Source organism: Labrus mixtus, chromosome 16, assembly GCF_963584025.1.
Source record: "Labrus mixtus chromosome 16, fLabMix1.1, whole genome shotgun sequence".
NCBI lineage: Eukaryota > Metazoa > Chordata > Actinopteri > Labriformes > Labridae > Labrus > Labrus mixtus.
In genome coordinates, this window is record NC_083627.1 from 2,659,139 (window position 1) to 2,675,336 (window position 16,198).

The window sequence follows — 16,198 nt, forward strand, 5'->3', positions numbered from 1 at the left end:
GTGCAAAAAAAATGCCCACATATAAACCAAAAACCTTTTTACAGATACAAATCTTCAAAGATCCGTCTTTTCTTTTAAGGGGACCGTCACAACAGTACCATAATTACTGTTTTTCCTCCTGTTGCAGACTAACACCTCTACTTTATAGTGAAACAGATTATATACATCATCACAGCCTCTCACAGGATGTTCAACACATGACACACACAAACACACAGTAGATATTACGTTTGAGTCTAATATCTCCTGTTAAACAGATTACTGTTAAGAACATGCTGTCACTGATCTAAAGTTATAGAAATGATACTTTCAGAGTAAGATTTAACTACACATGTGAGTTCTCTGGAAGCAAAGATAAGGAAAAACTTGACTCTTTCGCTGACTCAGACTTCCTTCAAATCATTTGCAGGTTTTTTCTCAAGGCGAGAAACACGTTTGGATGACAGACACAAGACATTGAAAAAATAACAGATATGAGGAGTCCCTTACTGCCCTGAACTAAAACACAGATTGATCAGATTTTGAGGTTTGGGAAATGCTTAAAAATCTGTTGTTGTATCATATTCTGCATTTTCTTAACAGGATACAAGCAGAACATTTAAAACTCTGTGAAGGATTTACATCTTCACTGACATGCACACATTAAAGTGATTTGTTCTGCTTTTGGTTGTAGAAGAAGCAGTGGCGGTTCCAGAACATTTTTACTGAGGGGGCCAAACTGGGGCGAGTAGTTTTGGGGAACATTAAACCCAGGAGAAAAATAGACAAAGATGATCACTTTAAAGGCTTTATATGCCTGGATTAATACAAACATTATATATATGGATTAATACAAACTTGCTACTATAACAAACATGGCATTATTATATTGTACAGGTTGAACATACAGTACATAGCATTGAGACACAAACCACAGAATAAAAATACTTTCATACAGACATTACAAGAGGAACAGATCAGATAATAACACCAATTCACAGACACAGAGAATTTCACTTCTTTAAAAAAATGTCTCAAAACTTCTTCTTTAATTTAAAGTCTTTCTATGTGATTGTTCACACTTAAATGTAGAAATCAAGTATCTCCTCTGAAAATAACTGTGTGAGTCATGACTGTCTACAATGGGTGTAACACCCGAGTCCCACTGTCTGTGATGCTTTCAGAGTTTTCAGAGTCCTATCTTCACTTTGTTTACATCGCCCGGACGGCCGGCTGACTCCTCCCCTCACGTATAAAAGTTGTTTAATTGAGGGACTAGAGAAAAGAAGAATAACATACTGTACTCACTGCTTAACTGTGTTTCTAGATCACGCTCATTTCAGGTAAATTTACATGCAGTGTGAAGATACGAGCATAATAAAGATCGCTAGCATTAGCATGCTAACACAACAATGCAGCGCGAGTTGTTTTGGTTTCATGCTGGTGCTCAAGGGCGACAAAAAATCACATATCAAGCCTTTAAGAAAAATATATTATGCCAAATAATAGTGCACATTATTAAATACCATGATTTATATTTGTTTCAGTAACAGAATTTAATACTAGATTGTCAGTCAAATACTGTGTATGTGTTTTGAGGGGGGCTCTTCCTTTTGGAGGGGTGGCCACAGGGGGGACCGAGCTCAGTGTTACAGGGGCCTGCCTAGAACCGCCGCTCAGCTTTTCTTAAGTAGAGAATGCTCCAAGGAAAAAAAGGATAATAAGAAATATCTTGGATAAAAAAACAAACAGGGGGGGCGTGGTGGTTGGTGCTGCGTGCCCCATGTGTGGGGGCTGTGGTCTTCTGGGTGGGCGGCCCAGGTCCGGGTCCGGCCTGAGGCTCCTTTCCCGCATGTCATTCCCCTCTCTCTCTATCCACTGTCCTATCTCTTAATTAGAGGCACAAAAAGCCCCAAAATAAATCTTAAAAAAAAAAAAAACAATCAATGAAATAAGTAGCATGCAGCTGGTCATGTGTGTCGCTGCAGCACGGGTCTATTTGATCAGGATCAGAAAGCGAGAGTTTGTTGAGCTACGTTTTGTTTTCTGTTCTGATTTTGTCTTCTTGATGTTTTTTATCTCACGTCAAACAAACACAATCATGCAATATGTTATTTTCAGAAGATTTCCACTTTGTGTTTTTGTTGCATTGTTGGAAACAGGTCAACAGTAACTTAACGGTAACTTAACGGTAACTTAACGGTAACATGTATAGAATGTGTAGAACTGACACAGACCCTCCTGAAACCACTGCATGTGTTGTGGATAACAATCTATTTAAATGTTACTGTTTGTTGTCAGTTGACTCAATCCTCCACGTTGACGCAGACCCCCTTGATTGTGAAACAACATTTTATTTAGAAGAGGAAGGGAGGTGTCTGCAGGCCTTTCCTCTCATTCTAAGCTTCATAAAGGAGACGTGGTGATAAAAACTACTTTCCTTGATGGATCAGATCCAAGTAACATTTTCTGACAGAAAACAAGTCCCCTCTCGCCCCCGGAGTTTGTCCCTGAGCATTTCCCTGTTTGTTAAAGTAACTTATAAAGAGTTGACAAAAAGAATGTAGTGAACGAGTGACAAGTGGAGTCATGCTCTGAGTGATTACGGAGATTTTCAGTTTGTTTGTCCACATTGGTCACAGAATGACAGACCGCCTTTTTTTTTGGGGTGGATGGAATGTTTGCCGTCCGTCTGTGTGTGTGTGTGTGTGTGTGTGTGTGTGTGTGTGTGTGTGTGTGTGTGTGTGTGTGTGTGTGTGTGCTGTTTAATGATTATCTCTGCATGGCACTTTAAAAAGGGGCTTCGTTTGGTTTCCTGCTGGAGGGGTGGTGAGGGGTTATGAAATGGCATCTCCAGAGTCATCGTTTGGAAATACTTTGCAGAGAGGGAGTTTGTTTGGAGCCGGTGAAATGCCTCTATTGTCTTGCCCACAGATCCTCAGAGTTTCTCAACCCTTGTCGCCTGGAGATGAGGGTGTGTCGGGGAAACAAGCCAAACTAATCCTTATTCCTCAAGTAGCAGCTATAGCAGCAAAGCCAATAAGAAAATCCAAATAATGGGGGAAGAAGACAAGGAAGCACAAAGAAGGAGAATTTAAGGTGGATCTTTTCGGACTGATGAGCAGAAGAAAGAAAAAAGGAGTTCAAGTGAAAACATCGATTCAATTTCTCTAAATTAAAGTATGAAACAAAGACGAGATGTCACACCTGTTCAGCCTTTTGACTTCTTATTGCATGTATAATCATTTAAATTGAGTTTACCTGTGTAGAAACAGACACACAGAAACAACTAAAGGGAATTTAAAAAGATAAAGTCAACGTCTGGACGATTCAGAATCTACAAATGTGGTTTGTTGAATACATCTGAAAAAGAATGCAGAGAAAAAGTGTCCGTGTTAATATTTAAAACCTCATGTGAGTTCAGCCAAGGCCGGTGAGAGAGTCTACATTCAGGTGAAGGCCGTTTGGACAGGTAACTCCACACCATGAGTCATTGTGCTCAAAAGATTGTTCTCTGCAGGACGCCCTGAAAGGCTTCAGAGGGTTAACGACTAATACAGGAAGTGACTCAAACATTCTGGAGGGAAAACTGTAATGCGAAAAATAAGTTACATGCCCATTGGAAGAAGATACAAGAAAAAACTGACTCAGAGTGTACGACCAAAGATTCACTGAAGCAACTAAAAAAAAAACATCGCAGAGGCCGAGTCAGAATCTGAATCTGAATCCAAATGAGAGTTTGTTGCAACCTGACGGCCTGGACAGAGACGAACGTCGGAGGAAATTCTCAAGAGTCCAGATGTGCAAAATTGATTGCGACCTGATAGAATCAAGAAGAAGATAAACTTTTTTAGTCCTCAAGTGGACATTACATTTTTCCACTCTGTTGTTGACAAATGATACACACACATGCACCAAAATACACACATGCACTAACAGGATATAGACCTGATAGAGATGCCGGGGGGGGGGGGGGGGGCTGCATATGGAAGAGTGTCCAACCAGTTTGGGGTTGAGTGACTTATTGAAAGGTGTCTATCTCAGTGAAGTGAACCAGCAACTCTACAGATACCAGACCAATTTCCAGACATGGTCTGAACTGGTGAACCTCCAGTTCCCAATTCAGGACTGAGCTACTGACCCCCAGTCTCGCTGTGTATGCTGCCAAAGGTTTAATCTACAGCTGCTTTCACACATGCACAACAATCTTGTTTTGCAGTATCGTTTTTTACGCCTCATGAGATCCCTCCACCAATCCCTCCCATCCGACAGGGACGCTCTGCACTGTGGGGGGGAGGGGGGGGGGACATATGTGAATAAGCAACTCGGGAAGATTCTAGGAGCAGGCTGTACGGAAATTTCCAGATTTCCAAATTTTCAGGAGCACATGTGTGAAAACAGCTAACTGTGAAAACAGGAATTTTCTATGCTTAGAAAGAAAATCCAAGAGAAGTCAATATTTTCTGTAGTTACTTAAGAGGCTAAATCAGTCAGCTTCAACTGGTCTTGTTAAGTCAGTTTTTACTCAAAATGTAAAACACTGCTCCAGCACAAACTGAAGAATCACATGTGTGAAGTAGAGCCACATTTTCCAACCAAGAAAAAAACATTTGGAGTATATCTCTGGGTGTGTTTCCTTTATAGTTGAATCATCTGTAGAGAGGAATCCCAAATCAAATCTCAGAGTGGAAAATGGTGCAATATGTCGTCTGGGTGTGGCAGAGACGGAACATTTCACATGACTGCAGTGTGAGCTCTGACATGATTATAACTCTGCAGTGTCATATGTGCTCGGTGCAACATCTGGGGGGGGGGGTTTCCTTTAAAGCCTTAACACCTGTGATGTTTCCAGGACAAAACATTTAAGAACATTAAGAGACATTCACAAAAAAAAACAATAAAAGATTCCACTTCTTAGAGTTTAACAGGAGTTTCTGAAATAATCTGGGAGGAGGTGCAGGAGCAGGGCAGGTCCTTAGCTGTGGTTTGAGGTTATCCTGACTCATGAAGGAACCTCCTCCTCCTCGTCGGCTCCCTCTGGAAAAACTGACAGGGTACGGCCACATGAAGACAAGTCAGCCCTGCCAGTCATTTTGCCAAAGTCAGCTGCCGTGCAGAGAAGAAAAACAAGCTTCTCATGAGTCATACATAAAGAAGGCATACCAGGCTGTTTGTGTACAAAAGGTTTTTTGCTATCCTCATTTGCTTAAATGAAGAGGCAGCATGTATTCATATTAAACATTTTTGCTAATTGGGATTTTCCATTCAGTCTTTTTCTTCACGTAACCAAAAAAAAAAGTTGTAGAAATAATTGCAAGAGGCTGACCGAGGTCTTGTGATCATGTTGATCTGTTAACACTGTGTTAGTATGTTTTGTGTGTTTGTGGATGTTTCATTACCACTGCTGTTACTCAGAGTCATGTGCAATGTCCCTACCACCACACCCAGAAGAAAGACAACCATCTTAGCCAGAGGACAATCCAACACAGCTAAAAACAAAAACACACCAAGAATATAACATGCCAGTACACTGGTTTTTAAAAAAAATATTTTTGTGTTTCCGTTTCTTAGCTGAGATTAAATAAAATAAATAAAAAGTAAGTGTTTCAGAGATGTTCAATCATGTAAAATAGAGCTCTCTGCTGACACCGTGTGGCAGGATGGTGACACTGCGGTCTGAAAGAAAACCCACAGACGAACAAGTATGAAAAGAAAATAGAAGTTTATTGAGAATTCTGAATCCTGCTCACCCTTCCACAGTAGCAGAAAGACGACGACGACGACACAGACAAACATTAGTTAAAATCTGGACACATAAATACCTTTTCTCTTGTATCATGAAATCCAAAAAAAACAAAAAAACAACAACCTGTTCCAGTCACGCTAAAGTAAAAAGGGAGAGAAAGGAGGTGGGACAACTGTGTGTGTGTGTGTGTGTGTCTGCCCCTCTGAGAGAAAAAACAAAACTAAGAAGCAGCTGGTGGTCTGTCTGTGTCTAAATGTGAAACATAAATAATACGACTGTGCTGTGGAGAGACACCAGCAGGATCAGTGCAGCGGTGGAGTGAGCTGAAGGATTCAGATTGTCTTTTTTGGAGTCTCCTCCTCGATCTTTACTTTGACATTTGGGGCAGAAGGATAGATTTAAAAAAAACATCAATTACCTCTTACATCTATTTTTACTAAAGCTACCACTAGCAGTTGGTTAGCTTAGCTTAACAAAAAGACATGATACAGGGGGAACAGCTAGCCTACCATGCTGTCCCAATCTTATTAAGATGTTGTATCTTATTTGTTTACCAAGTACCAAAAAAAAAAAGCTTTCTTTCATGATTTTAAACTCAACTATTCCTCAGCTGGTACGGCTGACTTCCTGGGGTCACTACAGGTCGTATAGCAGACACACCCTATAAAAAAAAGCGTATTGTTGTTACACTTCCTCATGGTTTGTAAACAAGCTATCCTGTGGCTACCAGCATCAACTCTAACCTGAAAAAAAAAGCATATCATGTATACTTTAATAACGTTATTAAAAAAAAACAGAGAAAAGCAGCATCATGTGGTGTTAATGGAAGTTGCCTACTCACAGCTGCATGTATTCCTCCCCTGTTCAGTCACTTGTCTGTTAGTTGTACTCACTAAAACAACAAGATAAATTAGGTTGCATGTACGAGGATGTTGCTACTTTAAGACAGAAAGAGGCTAACTGTTCACCGTTATCTGACCGACATGCTAAGAGAAGCTGACTGACTGCTCGTGCTAGCTCACGATGATCTTCCTGAGGTAATGTTTTATCCGTACTGCTTTTGAAATATAAATGTATTTCCAATCATGCCAAACCATTATTTGAAGGGAGATAAAGCTACAGGGGGGGTGACACTATAAACAGAGGGGGGGAGGGGGGGGGCTGCTCTGAAAATGTAGCACAGGTTACTTTTTCATTTCGGTTTCATTACAGACAGTCGTTTGACACATTCACAACAGACAGCTTGAAAAATGACACGGGCAGATTACAATTGTCTGAAATGTTAGAATGATCTATAATCGATGTCCTCTTGACAGTAGGAAGTGGAAAGAAAGAAATGCTTGTTTGTGCCTCTGGAAAAACCCCAAACAATCTGTGTTTTCTCTGAATCTTAAGGCAAATTCAACAGAATGTTCGGACTAATTTCAGACAAAACGAGGAACCAGATACTGAAAAAACATCTGCTGCCAACGTCCAAACTGTCTCTGTGAGTGCCAGCCAGAGTGTGCATGCATTGAAGGGAGAAAGGGGGAGGGGGGGTGTATTGAGGAGAACGGATCTACCACCGCCTTTTACCAAACTGTGCCAAACACAGAGCCAGAAGCAAAAAGTGACTCCAGAATTTCACTGATTCTAGAATTTCTCATCTCATCAGTGTGCTCGTAATGTGAGTGAAGCAGCATCAATCCTCTTGTTCTGTTTCAGCTTTTCTTTTATCTCCCCTCCTGTTTTTGGCACTGAGAAGTTTGGTAAGGTACGTGCATGGAATCCCAGATGTGTGGCAGAATTTGTGTGTTTATGTACTGTACGTGTGTGTGTGTGTGTTTGTGTTCAAGATAATGGCTGTGCGTCTTTTTTTTTTTTTTATCTCTCTCTCTCTCACACTCAAAAAGCATTACACTTTTTCATTTGCCCTAATCTAAACCAAAATAATACAGTCTTCAGGCCGGGGAGGGGGCATCTGGAGAGCTTAGTAAAGTGCAGGTGACCCCTCCCCTTCTGTTGATAATTCTTTCCTCTCTATGAATTTTCCTCTTCTTCTTTCTCCTCCTCCTCTTTTGGCCGTGGCGCTCTAGCGGATGGCCTTGACGGGGCTCTTGAAGCTGGACGCGGCTTGCAGCTGCAGCTGGTACGCCATGGGGTGGATCTTGAACCCGTACAGCCTGAGGTGAAAGAGAAGAACATCTGTGAGTCTTTTTCCTCTCACAAGTTTACAGTAACAAAGGCTACAAATATGAAAATCAAATAAAAAAGGGCAGGATGCAAAACAAACACGCACACTCAAAATGAATGAGGGCGTTCACGTTGTCATCATGGGTGCGTTTGCTTTTGGGGAGAGAGCTATGATGTATGATTTTAGGTTCTTAATGTTTCTCATCACACCACCCGGACTGTGACACGATCTGTAAACTCAGGGCTGTGTACTCAAAGACGAGAGGAAAGCTGGAGGAGGATGCAGATTAAATGTGTTCTGGATGTCCTAAAGCGATCACGTTGGTCCGATGTGTTGACTGAGCTGAAACGCGGAGCGCTTAATTACATAATTACATCACAGCGTTTGATCGAATGAATGTGGAGACATGACACGTGAAGATTTGGAGTCTCTGGGTTTTTCAAAGACACTTTGGTTTTTATTTCTGTGCTTTGATTCTGAATATCTTTAAACATAAAAAAAGGCTGCACACCTTTTTTCACTGACTCATATTTAGTAAGAAGTAACGCTGAATATATAATAAAGTTACAGGATCATTTCTAATGTCTTCCTCTTTAAAGGGGCTTGTTAGTTTTTTCAGTTTGTTGTCACAGACTTAACTGCCATTCTGCACTTTTATGCTGCATATGTTTGAAATAAATTTTAAAATGACAGGAGCACAGACAATGTGTTTAGTGTATGTCGATATATGTCGATGTGTATGGTGAGGGGTGGTCCAACCCTATTCTTAATATTTTCAAGTTTGGGTTACTGGGTTAAACATTGGACTCATTTGGGATGATATAGTTTGTTCATCCCATCTGCAGTCAGACTGTTTCATCAGACTCTTTAACAGCATCTCCACTCATCAATAATGCTACACGCAGTGTGTTTTTTAATAATAATAACTCTTTCCACAAGTGGAAGTGTACATACCTTGTATTATTCTATTATTGTATTTTTTCTGCCTTTATTTAACTGATGTACATATGTTTAATCTTTAACTTCTCGTTATTTTTGATAATTATATTCCTGTTTCTGGAGCTGGTGTGACAATGGGCTTTGTATTGAAATCTTGCAAAGTGCAGCGGTCTGCACGGAATAGAAACTCATTATCTCGTCACACTGCTGGGATGCTGTGATCCTTTATCAAAGGATTTTAAAAAAAAAACCTTTGATGGACACACACACACACACACAGCTCAATTTAAATATCCAAAAAAAGTGAAGTCACTTTCTGCCCAGTGATTTATATTTAGTTTACACCCATTGTGCGGATCTACAGGAGGTCGCAGGTCAACCTGTCTTACTAACCTTGGGACAAACTGGTTGGCGGGCCTCTTGGGCCTGTATTCAGGGTGAACCATGAAGAGCATGTGGGGGAAGCCGGTGCCAAAGTAGGCTCCATCTGTGTGGTGGTGCCTGGAGGACTTGGGTGTGTAGACGTCCATACACTTAGGACAGTACAGCTTCACCATGGCCTCTCCGGGGATGTCTGACAGACCTGTGGAATAAGACATTGGCTTAGTTATTGCAGAGTCCCTCTGCACCTTTAAGAAAAAGACCCAGCTCTTTCATGAATACCTACTAACTTAATGATGATGGTCTCCATATTATTGATGATGATGATGGTAATGACGATGGTTTTTGTTTGATAACGATGACTTATAAGATGGTTTCTATACTGATTAGAGCTCTCAAGAACTGCCCTCAATGTTGTGCTTTGCCTCTGGTCACTTCCTGTCAGCACCTGTGTGTCCAATCAGACTCAAAGCTGATCGTTTGCTCTTACTGACATTGTTCCCTTTTTTCTAGATCCTTGCTTGTGTTGTTCTTACTCTCTGATGTACGTCGCTTTGGATAAAAGAGTCTGATCAGTGAATTGTAGAATTGTAGTTATGAACTGAATATATATATATATATATATATATACACACCATACCTTTGACGGGCACAGTACTGACTTTAAGTATAGCTCAGTACCTGATGTGACACACTAGGACTAAACTAATAAAAGACGGGAGTATATCCTATAATGAGTCATCATGTAGATGTAACACCAGATTATGTTCAGAACCAAGGAGTACTTTCTTATCTAAAACTTTCCCTCATTTTGGAAAGATAACTTAACATTAAGCAAATGTTCAAACTTTTTTTTATACATGTATTAAATGCTTTATATGTGATTTTTTGATCCAGCAGATGTCGCCCTTGAGCACCAGCATGAAACCAAAACAACTCGCGCTGCATTGTTGTGTTAGCATGCTAATGCTAGCGATCTTTAATATGCTCATATCTTCACACTGCATGTAAATTTACCTGAAATGAGCGTGATCTAGAAACACAGTTAAGCAGTGAGTACAGTATGTTATTCTTCTTTTCTCTAGTCCCTCAATTAAACAACTTTTATACACGAGGGGAGGAGTCAGCCGGCCGGCCGGGCGATGTAAACAAACTGAAGATAGGACTCTGAAAACTCTGAAAACATCACAGACAGTGGGACTCGGGTGTTACACCCATTGTAGACAGTCATGACTCACAGAGTTATTTTCAGAGGATATACTTGATTTATATTATATTTAAGTGTGAAAAATCACATATTAAAGAGCCCATGTTATGCCCTTTTTGGGGCACCTACAACCTACTTTTGTACGTTCACAATAGCTAACGTCAGAAAAAAGTCTCTGTTTTCATATACTGCTCCTCCTTGCTCCCTCTCCGCTCTGAGTCCGTCAGCTACACTCTGTTGAGCCCACACTGTTAGACCCCACGTGGGCCAAGTCTGCTCTGATTGGTCTGCCGATCCGCTCTGTCGTTATTGGTCAGTTGCTCAGTACGCGTCTCGGAAATTTCAGCATGAGCTGCAGGGCCACAACGAGCCAATGGGCTTAGATCAGTGATCTCACACTGACAATGACGTCGGACTGACAAATATTTATCGAGGGGGGCTAGAACCGAGCGTTACGTGCAGCTAATGCTACAGCTAACAGGAGGACGTAGGAGAAGCGTTTCCACAGACTTTGAATTTTTGCACATAGATGTGCCTAAACATGCACAGGACACTTGGAAAACACACTAAAGGGCATATAAAACCAGAAAAAGCAGAATATGGGACCTTTAAGCCTTTACGTGAAGAAGTGAAAATAATCAGTTTTAATTAAATCTTTAAAAGGGACCACACTGTGAGTGAAACTAGACCCTCTCAAAACAAAACATGAGCGTATACTCTAAAGAGATTGGTCTCTCTGCATGTATATTTAGTGTATGTAAAGCCATGAACAGATTATTTATAAAGAACAGTTTTTATTCATTAACATGCTAAAACAATCCTTAAAAAGATCCTTAATGATGAGATGAACATAATACATGTAAACCACAACACACTAATATTCATCAACCAAATTGTGCTTTTTTCCCCTTAGCTCTGAGAAACATGAGTTAATACTTGTTTACATTATTGAATTCATCTTTTTACTCACCGATAGGAAGCATAGGCTGATTCTCACAATACACTCGGGGACAGTAGCCAAAATCTCCCTGTTGATATTTCTCCAACTGCAAATTAGACATCAGGTAAAAAAAAACAATGAATAAACACGAAGGGAATATTCTCATCAGCTCGTTTAACTCAGGGACGAAATCTCTCCATCAGGGGAAATGTAAACATGTGTCACATTACATAAAAGATCACAAGGTGTGAATACCATATTGGGCATTAATAGCATCTGAATACATAGGTTTGTAATCCCCCCCCCTCCCCAAAAGTTGAATATCTATCTCCTGAAGTTAGGCACCGTCATTAGGAAAATTTGAAATAAAAAAATAACATTTTATAAAACTTTTGGGTCAAAGAATGTCAACAAAGTAACTGTGCTGTCACTAAAGCATGATTCATCCTGACCAGACCAGAAATATCAGATCTGACTGTGATAGTATGATACTATATGATGACACATAGCTCTAAAATCTAGCATTGTCATCCCCATGTGATAAATGACATGATGTACCGGTAAGTAATGTTCCAGCCCATGAAGACAGCAGTAATGGAAAACGAGCTTGAATAATGCAGAGTGATGGACTTATGCTGATGCAGCTGGTGCCTACCATCTGTGCGATGCCTCTGTTAGTGAGAATGTAGCGCGCATGGATGAGACCGTACAGCATCTCGGCTGCCTGCTCGATCAGGTCACTCTGGTTGGGGTTGTCCTCGAGCTCCTCATCTGAACACAGAAGGGAAACACAGAACATGATTGGTTCCTACATTTCAAGTGTTGAGAGACACTTTTCAAAAAGTACAGGAAACACCACACATACGACAGAGAGAGAGTTGGCGCTACTCTGAAAGGGAATAAAACAAAGACAACAGAGGATTCACAGTCTGAGCAGTTTAACAGACTTAAAAAAAAGGAAGCTTACAGTTCCCCTGATCAGAGTTACACATACAGTCTCAGCTGATATACATGACGATGAAGATCAGCATCTAGTGTTCGTTTCTATGTTGTGATTACTTCTGCTAATTTTCTGGATGGCACCAACAGTTTCAACCGATGACTAAGTGTCAGACATTCAGTAGGATGAATATAACATACAGACCTGGTTCAAGATCCAGGATCATGTCTAAGGCCTGGCGGTAGTGGGGGACCTGCTCATTGAGCCCCGTCAGGTTGAACTTGTCCTGGATGTAATCTTCATCCACCTTAAAGAGAAATTTAATTTAATTTAAAAAAAGTATTATTCTGTAGAACTGAGTGCATATCTGAAAGGTTAGGTTCACTTTTATGAAAACTATCAGTCAGAGTAATTCTTGTAATATTTTCATCTTGTTCATACAGAAAGAGAACGGATAACTCGCAAATGCAATGCCAATATAACAGACGGGAATCATCATCAACAATCACAAATTGGAATTGGATGTGGCGGGGGTCTCTCAAAGGCCACTATTATTGCAGGAATCAAAATGTCTGAAATTTTTTTTAGGCATGCAAGTAAAGTTTCAAGCTAGTCTACAAGTCAAAAAGCCCATCTCTCAACAAACACACACATCTCTTACTGAGTGCATGATGAAAACACAAATTCACTTCATATAAGAAACAAGCCCAGAATGTAAAGAGGAGAAGAAGAATAATAATAAGAAGACATTAGTTTACACTTTCTTGATGCTGTCTTTTCTACAACCGAGTAAGCATTGTTTGTTTTATTCATCACCCTCCTTCAGGTTTGACAAACATATTTGGATTGAAATGTCAGAACTCAAAAGATTTTCATGCAGGACCTGAACTATAGTTTCTACTCTTAGCTCAGGGTGAGAGATAAATATGTCCCTGTATGTGGAGTGACAGTAATATTAAGAGACATATCAACATGGAGGGTAAAACACTCTACTTGACTCGTTAATGTGGATGTTCTGCTTAAACATTACAAATCAAGCTTTTATGCCAACTTCATTTAAATTTCACCACCTGAAGGTCCACAGTTTACACGCACAGATTTAATCAGGCTCAGATTTAGGACGGCTCACCTCACAGAAGAATTCATTCCCCCTCAGTCCGCAGAACCAGGAGATCCATGACACTTCTTCTGAACTGCTCATCTCTGAAGACCTGCATGAGAGGGATTAACAGTTCGGTTAGAATCAAAAATCAATTATCTGTAAATACAACTCAGGACGCCAACCATCTTAGCCCGGGACATCAAATATTTCTAACTAAACTGATTTGTACAGAGCGTGACGCCATTGTCCTGCGTTGTTGACATTACTGATCACACCATCAGACATTATCCTATAATGTACTGATCCTGTCCGTCAAGTGACACCTTTAATCAAATCGCAGCCCCTCTCCCGTCCATCAGATAATCATAAAAGTGCTGAAATAACTTCAGTTCATGGATGGTGTTGTTCATTTGCCTTGAGGATATAAACATGGACAAAGGTTAAGTACTTTGGGGTCGGAGGAAAGACTAACAGCATGCTGCTACAGAGATGCACAAGAAGGCCATGCTGGTAAAAGGTGCAATATATATCTATGACAAAAGACAAGGGCTGTAACGAATAGCCATTAAAAATGTAACTTAGTGAGTCATGCCTCTCTTTAGGATTTTAAAACATGTGATTAATCTTATCGTTTATTTTTAAAGTCTATAACAGCAGTTCTTTATTTAGAGAGTAGAGACTGTAAGAGGACAGCAGGTGTAAATTTGTATCTGGTTATAAAACTGTGACACATGTTGTTATGGTTTCATTCACTTTCTGTGATTAAAATATAAATGATTCTCAGATTTACATTTTTGTTTTAAAAAATGGTGTTTAACAAATATAAAAGGTCGGTTTGATTATTTTTTTGTGAGTGTGACTTCTGTTTCGTTTCATTTGTTTTGTTTTGGAAGAAATTCTTGGAACAAATTTTGTTCTGGTATGTTTTTTTGTTTTTGTAACCAAACTAGTAAGTGTCTTAAATAATAAGATTTGTAATAATGGGCGGTGTAATAAGATAAAGCTTCAGCCTTCACCTTTCAGTCAAAATGTTTTTGTTTTTTCTTGTGACCGAAAATAAAAAAAAATAAAAAAAGATGAAGGTCTGTGGTAGAATTTGTCAGTTCAGTGTCCTTAGGGGAAAAAAAGGTTTATTAATATACACTTGTTTTAGTAATACTCTATTTATAGCTAAGTTTCTTGCTGACCTTTGACCTAAACGCTGACTGTAAAACTTCCAGAGATAAATTAATAATACTTTTTATATTTATTACATTACTCTCACGTCATTAGATTAACACAAAAACAATTCTGTGATAGTTTCTAAACGTAAAAAATAATAATATTTAATTAAACTGAGAAAGATTTAAACCGTATTAAAAATCATTATAACTCAAACCTTATAAAGGCTAAGCTAACTAGCTCGATAGCTTCCGTGAGTTCCCACCGATTTAAGTTTGAAAAACGTGCAGTTATAAAACCACTCCGATCTTAAAAGCTATCAAACAAGTGCATTATCTCTTTTATGTAAAAACAATGTGTATATTGTGTCGACTTCGGCAACTTTTAACGATTATTACGACAACCGTTAGCATGCTAAGCTAAGCCTCTGCTAGCGGCTATAAACAGATATTTCAATATGGCGCATCGTTTTAAAAAAAGGCCTCATGATAAATATTCGCTGTTTTTTAGAGCTTTCTCTGCGTGTACGATCACGCTTCTAAACTCCGTTACGTGGTATGTACGACCAACTTACCCAGCTTTCAATTTTTAATAACGTGAAAATTCCGACAGGCCAAAAATTGAGCAATCTGTGCCGGTGTAAATAAGATGGACACCTCCTCCCTGTTCACCCTCTGGGTTACGTCATGGGTTACGTTCTTCCTCTTCCGCCTGAGGGCAGCGGCGTACAGCCTGATGATGCGGTGCTGCCACCTGTCGTGTGTTTTCAGTATTACACATTCTTACTAAATTAATCTTACTTTTATGCTAATGTTGACAAAAACTGTTTATCACACTTTACCCAAATTAAACAAACACATCATATTTTAATAGTCATCAGATACATCTCTCTTTATTTTAATATATATATATATATATATATATATATATATATATATTATATATATGGCACTTGACTGCTTTTTTAATAATAATTCTTTATTTATCTATCATACTATGCACTGGCAGAGCTAGTATTTTGTACTGTTATCTATGAGTAACAGCTACTTATGCACATGGACCATCCATACCACTTTTTTATCCTGGCTATGTATTGTGGGCTCATGTTTTTTTTGTTGTATGAGTGGGATATGTATGTATATATGTGTTGTGTTGTGTGTTTGTATGTATGCTGGCTGCTGGAACACCTACATTTCCCTGCTGGGATGAATAAAGTATATCTTACCTTATATATAACATATATATATATATATATATATATATATATATATATATATATATATATAATAGCACTGCCTGTTATTTAATGTCTGTTTTTGATAACTCTGCACTATCTGCTTTTTTAAACATTGCTGTACATATATAAACAACACAACTTCAGAAGGTCAACACTTTTTTTATTCTTATGTTTTATATTCAGGTCTAATTACAGATTTTTTCCTCAACTGTTTTTAGGTTCTTGCTTTAAATCTCACATATATTTTTATCCCTTCACGGGTTATGTACATTTCTTGTATAAGTCTATTTTAATTGCACAGTTTAAGTTTGATTCATCTAGGAGTATTCTTTAAATGTTTTTTGGGGTTAATATATATGTCGGTTTTGTGGTTTAATTTGTAACAAATGTTTC

At 39.1% G+C, this 16,198-nt stretch overlaps 1 protein-coding gene across 1 annotated transcript; it reads right to left on the minus strand.

The window, feature by feature from the left end:
• Positions 1 to 5,682: 5,682 nt before the first annotated feature.
• Positions 5,683 to 15,283, minus strand: csnk2b (casein kinase 2, beta polypeptide). Its single transcript, XM_061059088.1, has 7 exons — positions 15,143 to 15,283; positions 13,435 to 13,516; positions 12,510 to 12,612; positions 12,021 to 12,136; positions 11,396 to 11,471; positions 9,231 to 9,420; positions 5,683 to 7,887 (listed from the first exon to the last, which is right to left on the minus strand). The coding sequence occupies exons 2-7, from the start codon at positions 13,504 to 13,506 to the stop codon at positions 7,797 to 7,799; spliced, it is 648 nt and encodes a 215-aa protein (XP_060915071.1). The 5' UTR covers positions 13,507 to 13,516; positions 15,143 to 15,283; the 3' UTR covers positions 5,683 to 7,796.
• Positions 15,284 to 16,198: the final 915 nt, after the last annotated feature.

Coding starts and splice junctions, on each gene's coding strand:
- csnk2b (XM_061059088.1), bottom strand. CDS start 13,506: ATGAGCAGTTCAGAAGAAGTGTCATGGATCTCCTGGTTCTGCGGACTG. Junction 12,613..13,434: donor GGAATGAATTCTTCTGTGAG/GTGAGCCGTCCT, acceptor TTTCTCTTTAAG/GTGGATGAAGATTACATCCA. Junction 9,421..11,395: donor TCAGCCTATGCTTCCTATCG/GTGAGTAAAAAG, acceptor CTTATTCCACAG/GTCTGTCAGACATCCCCGGA.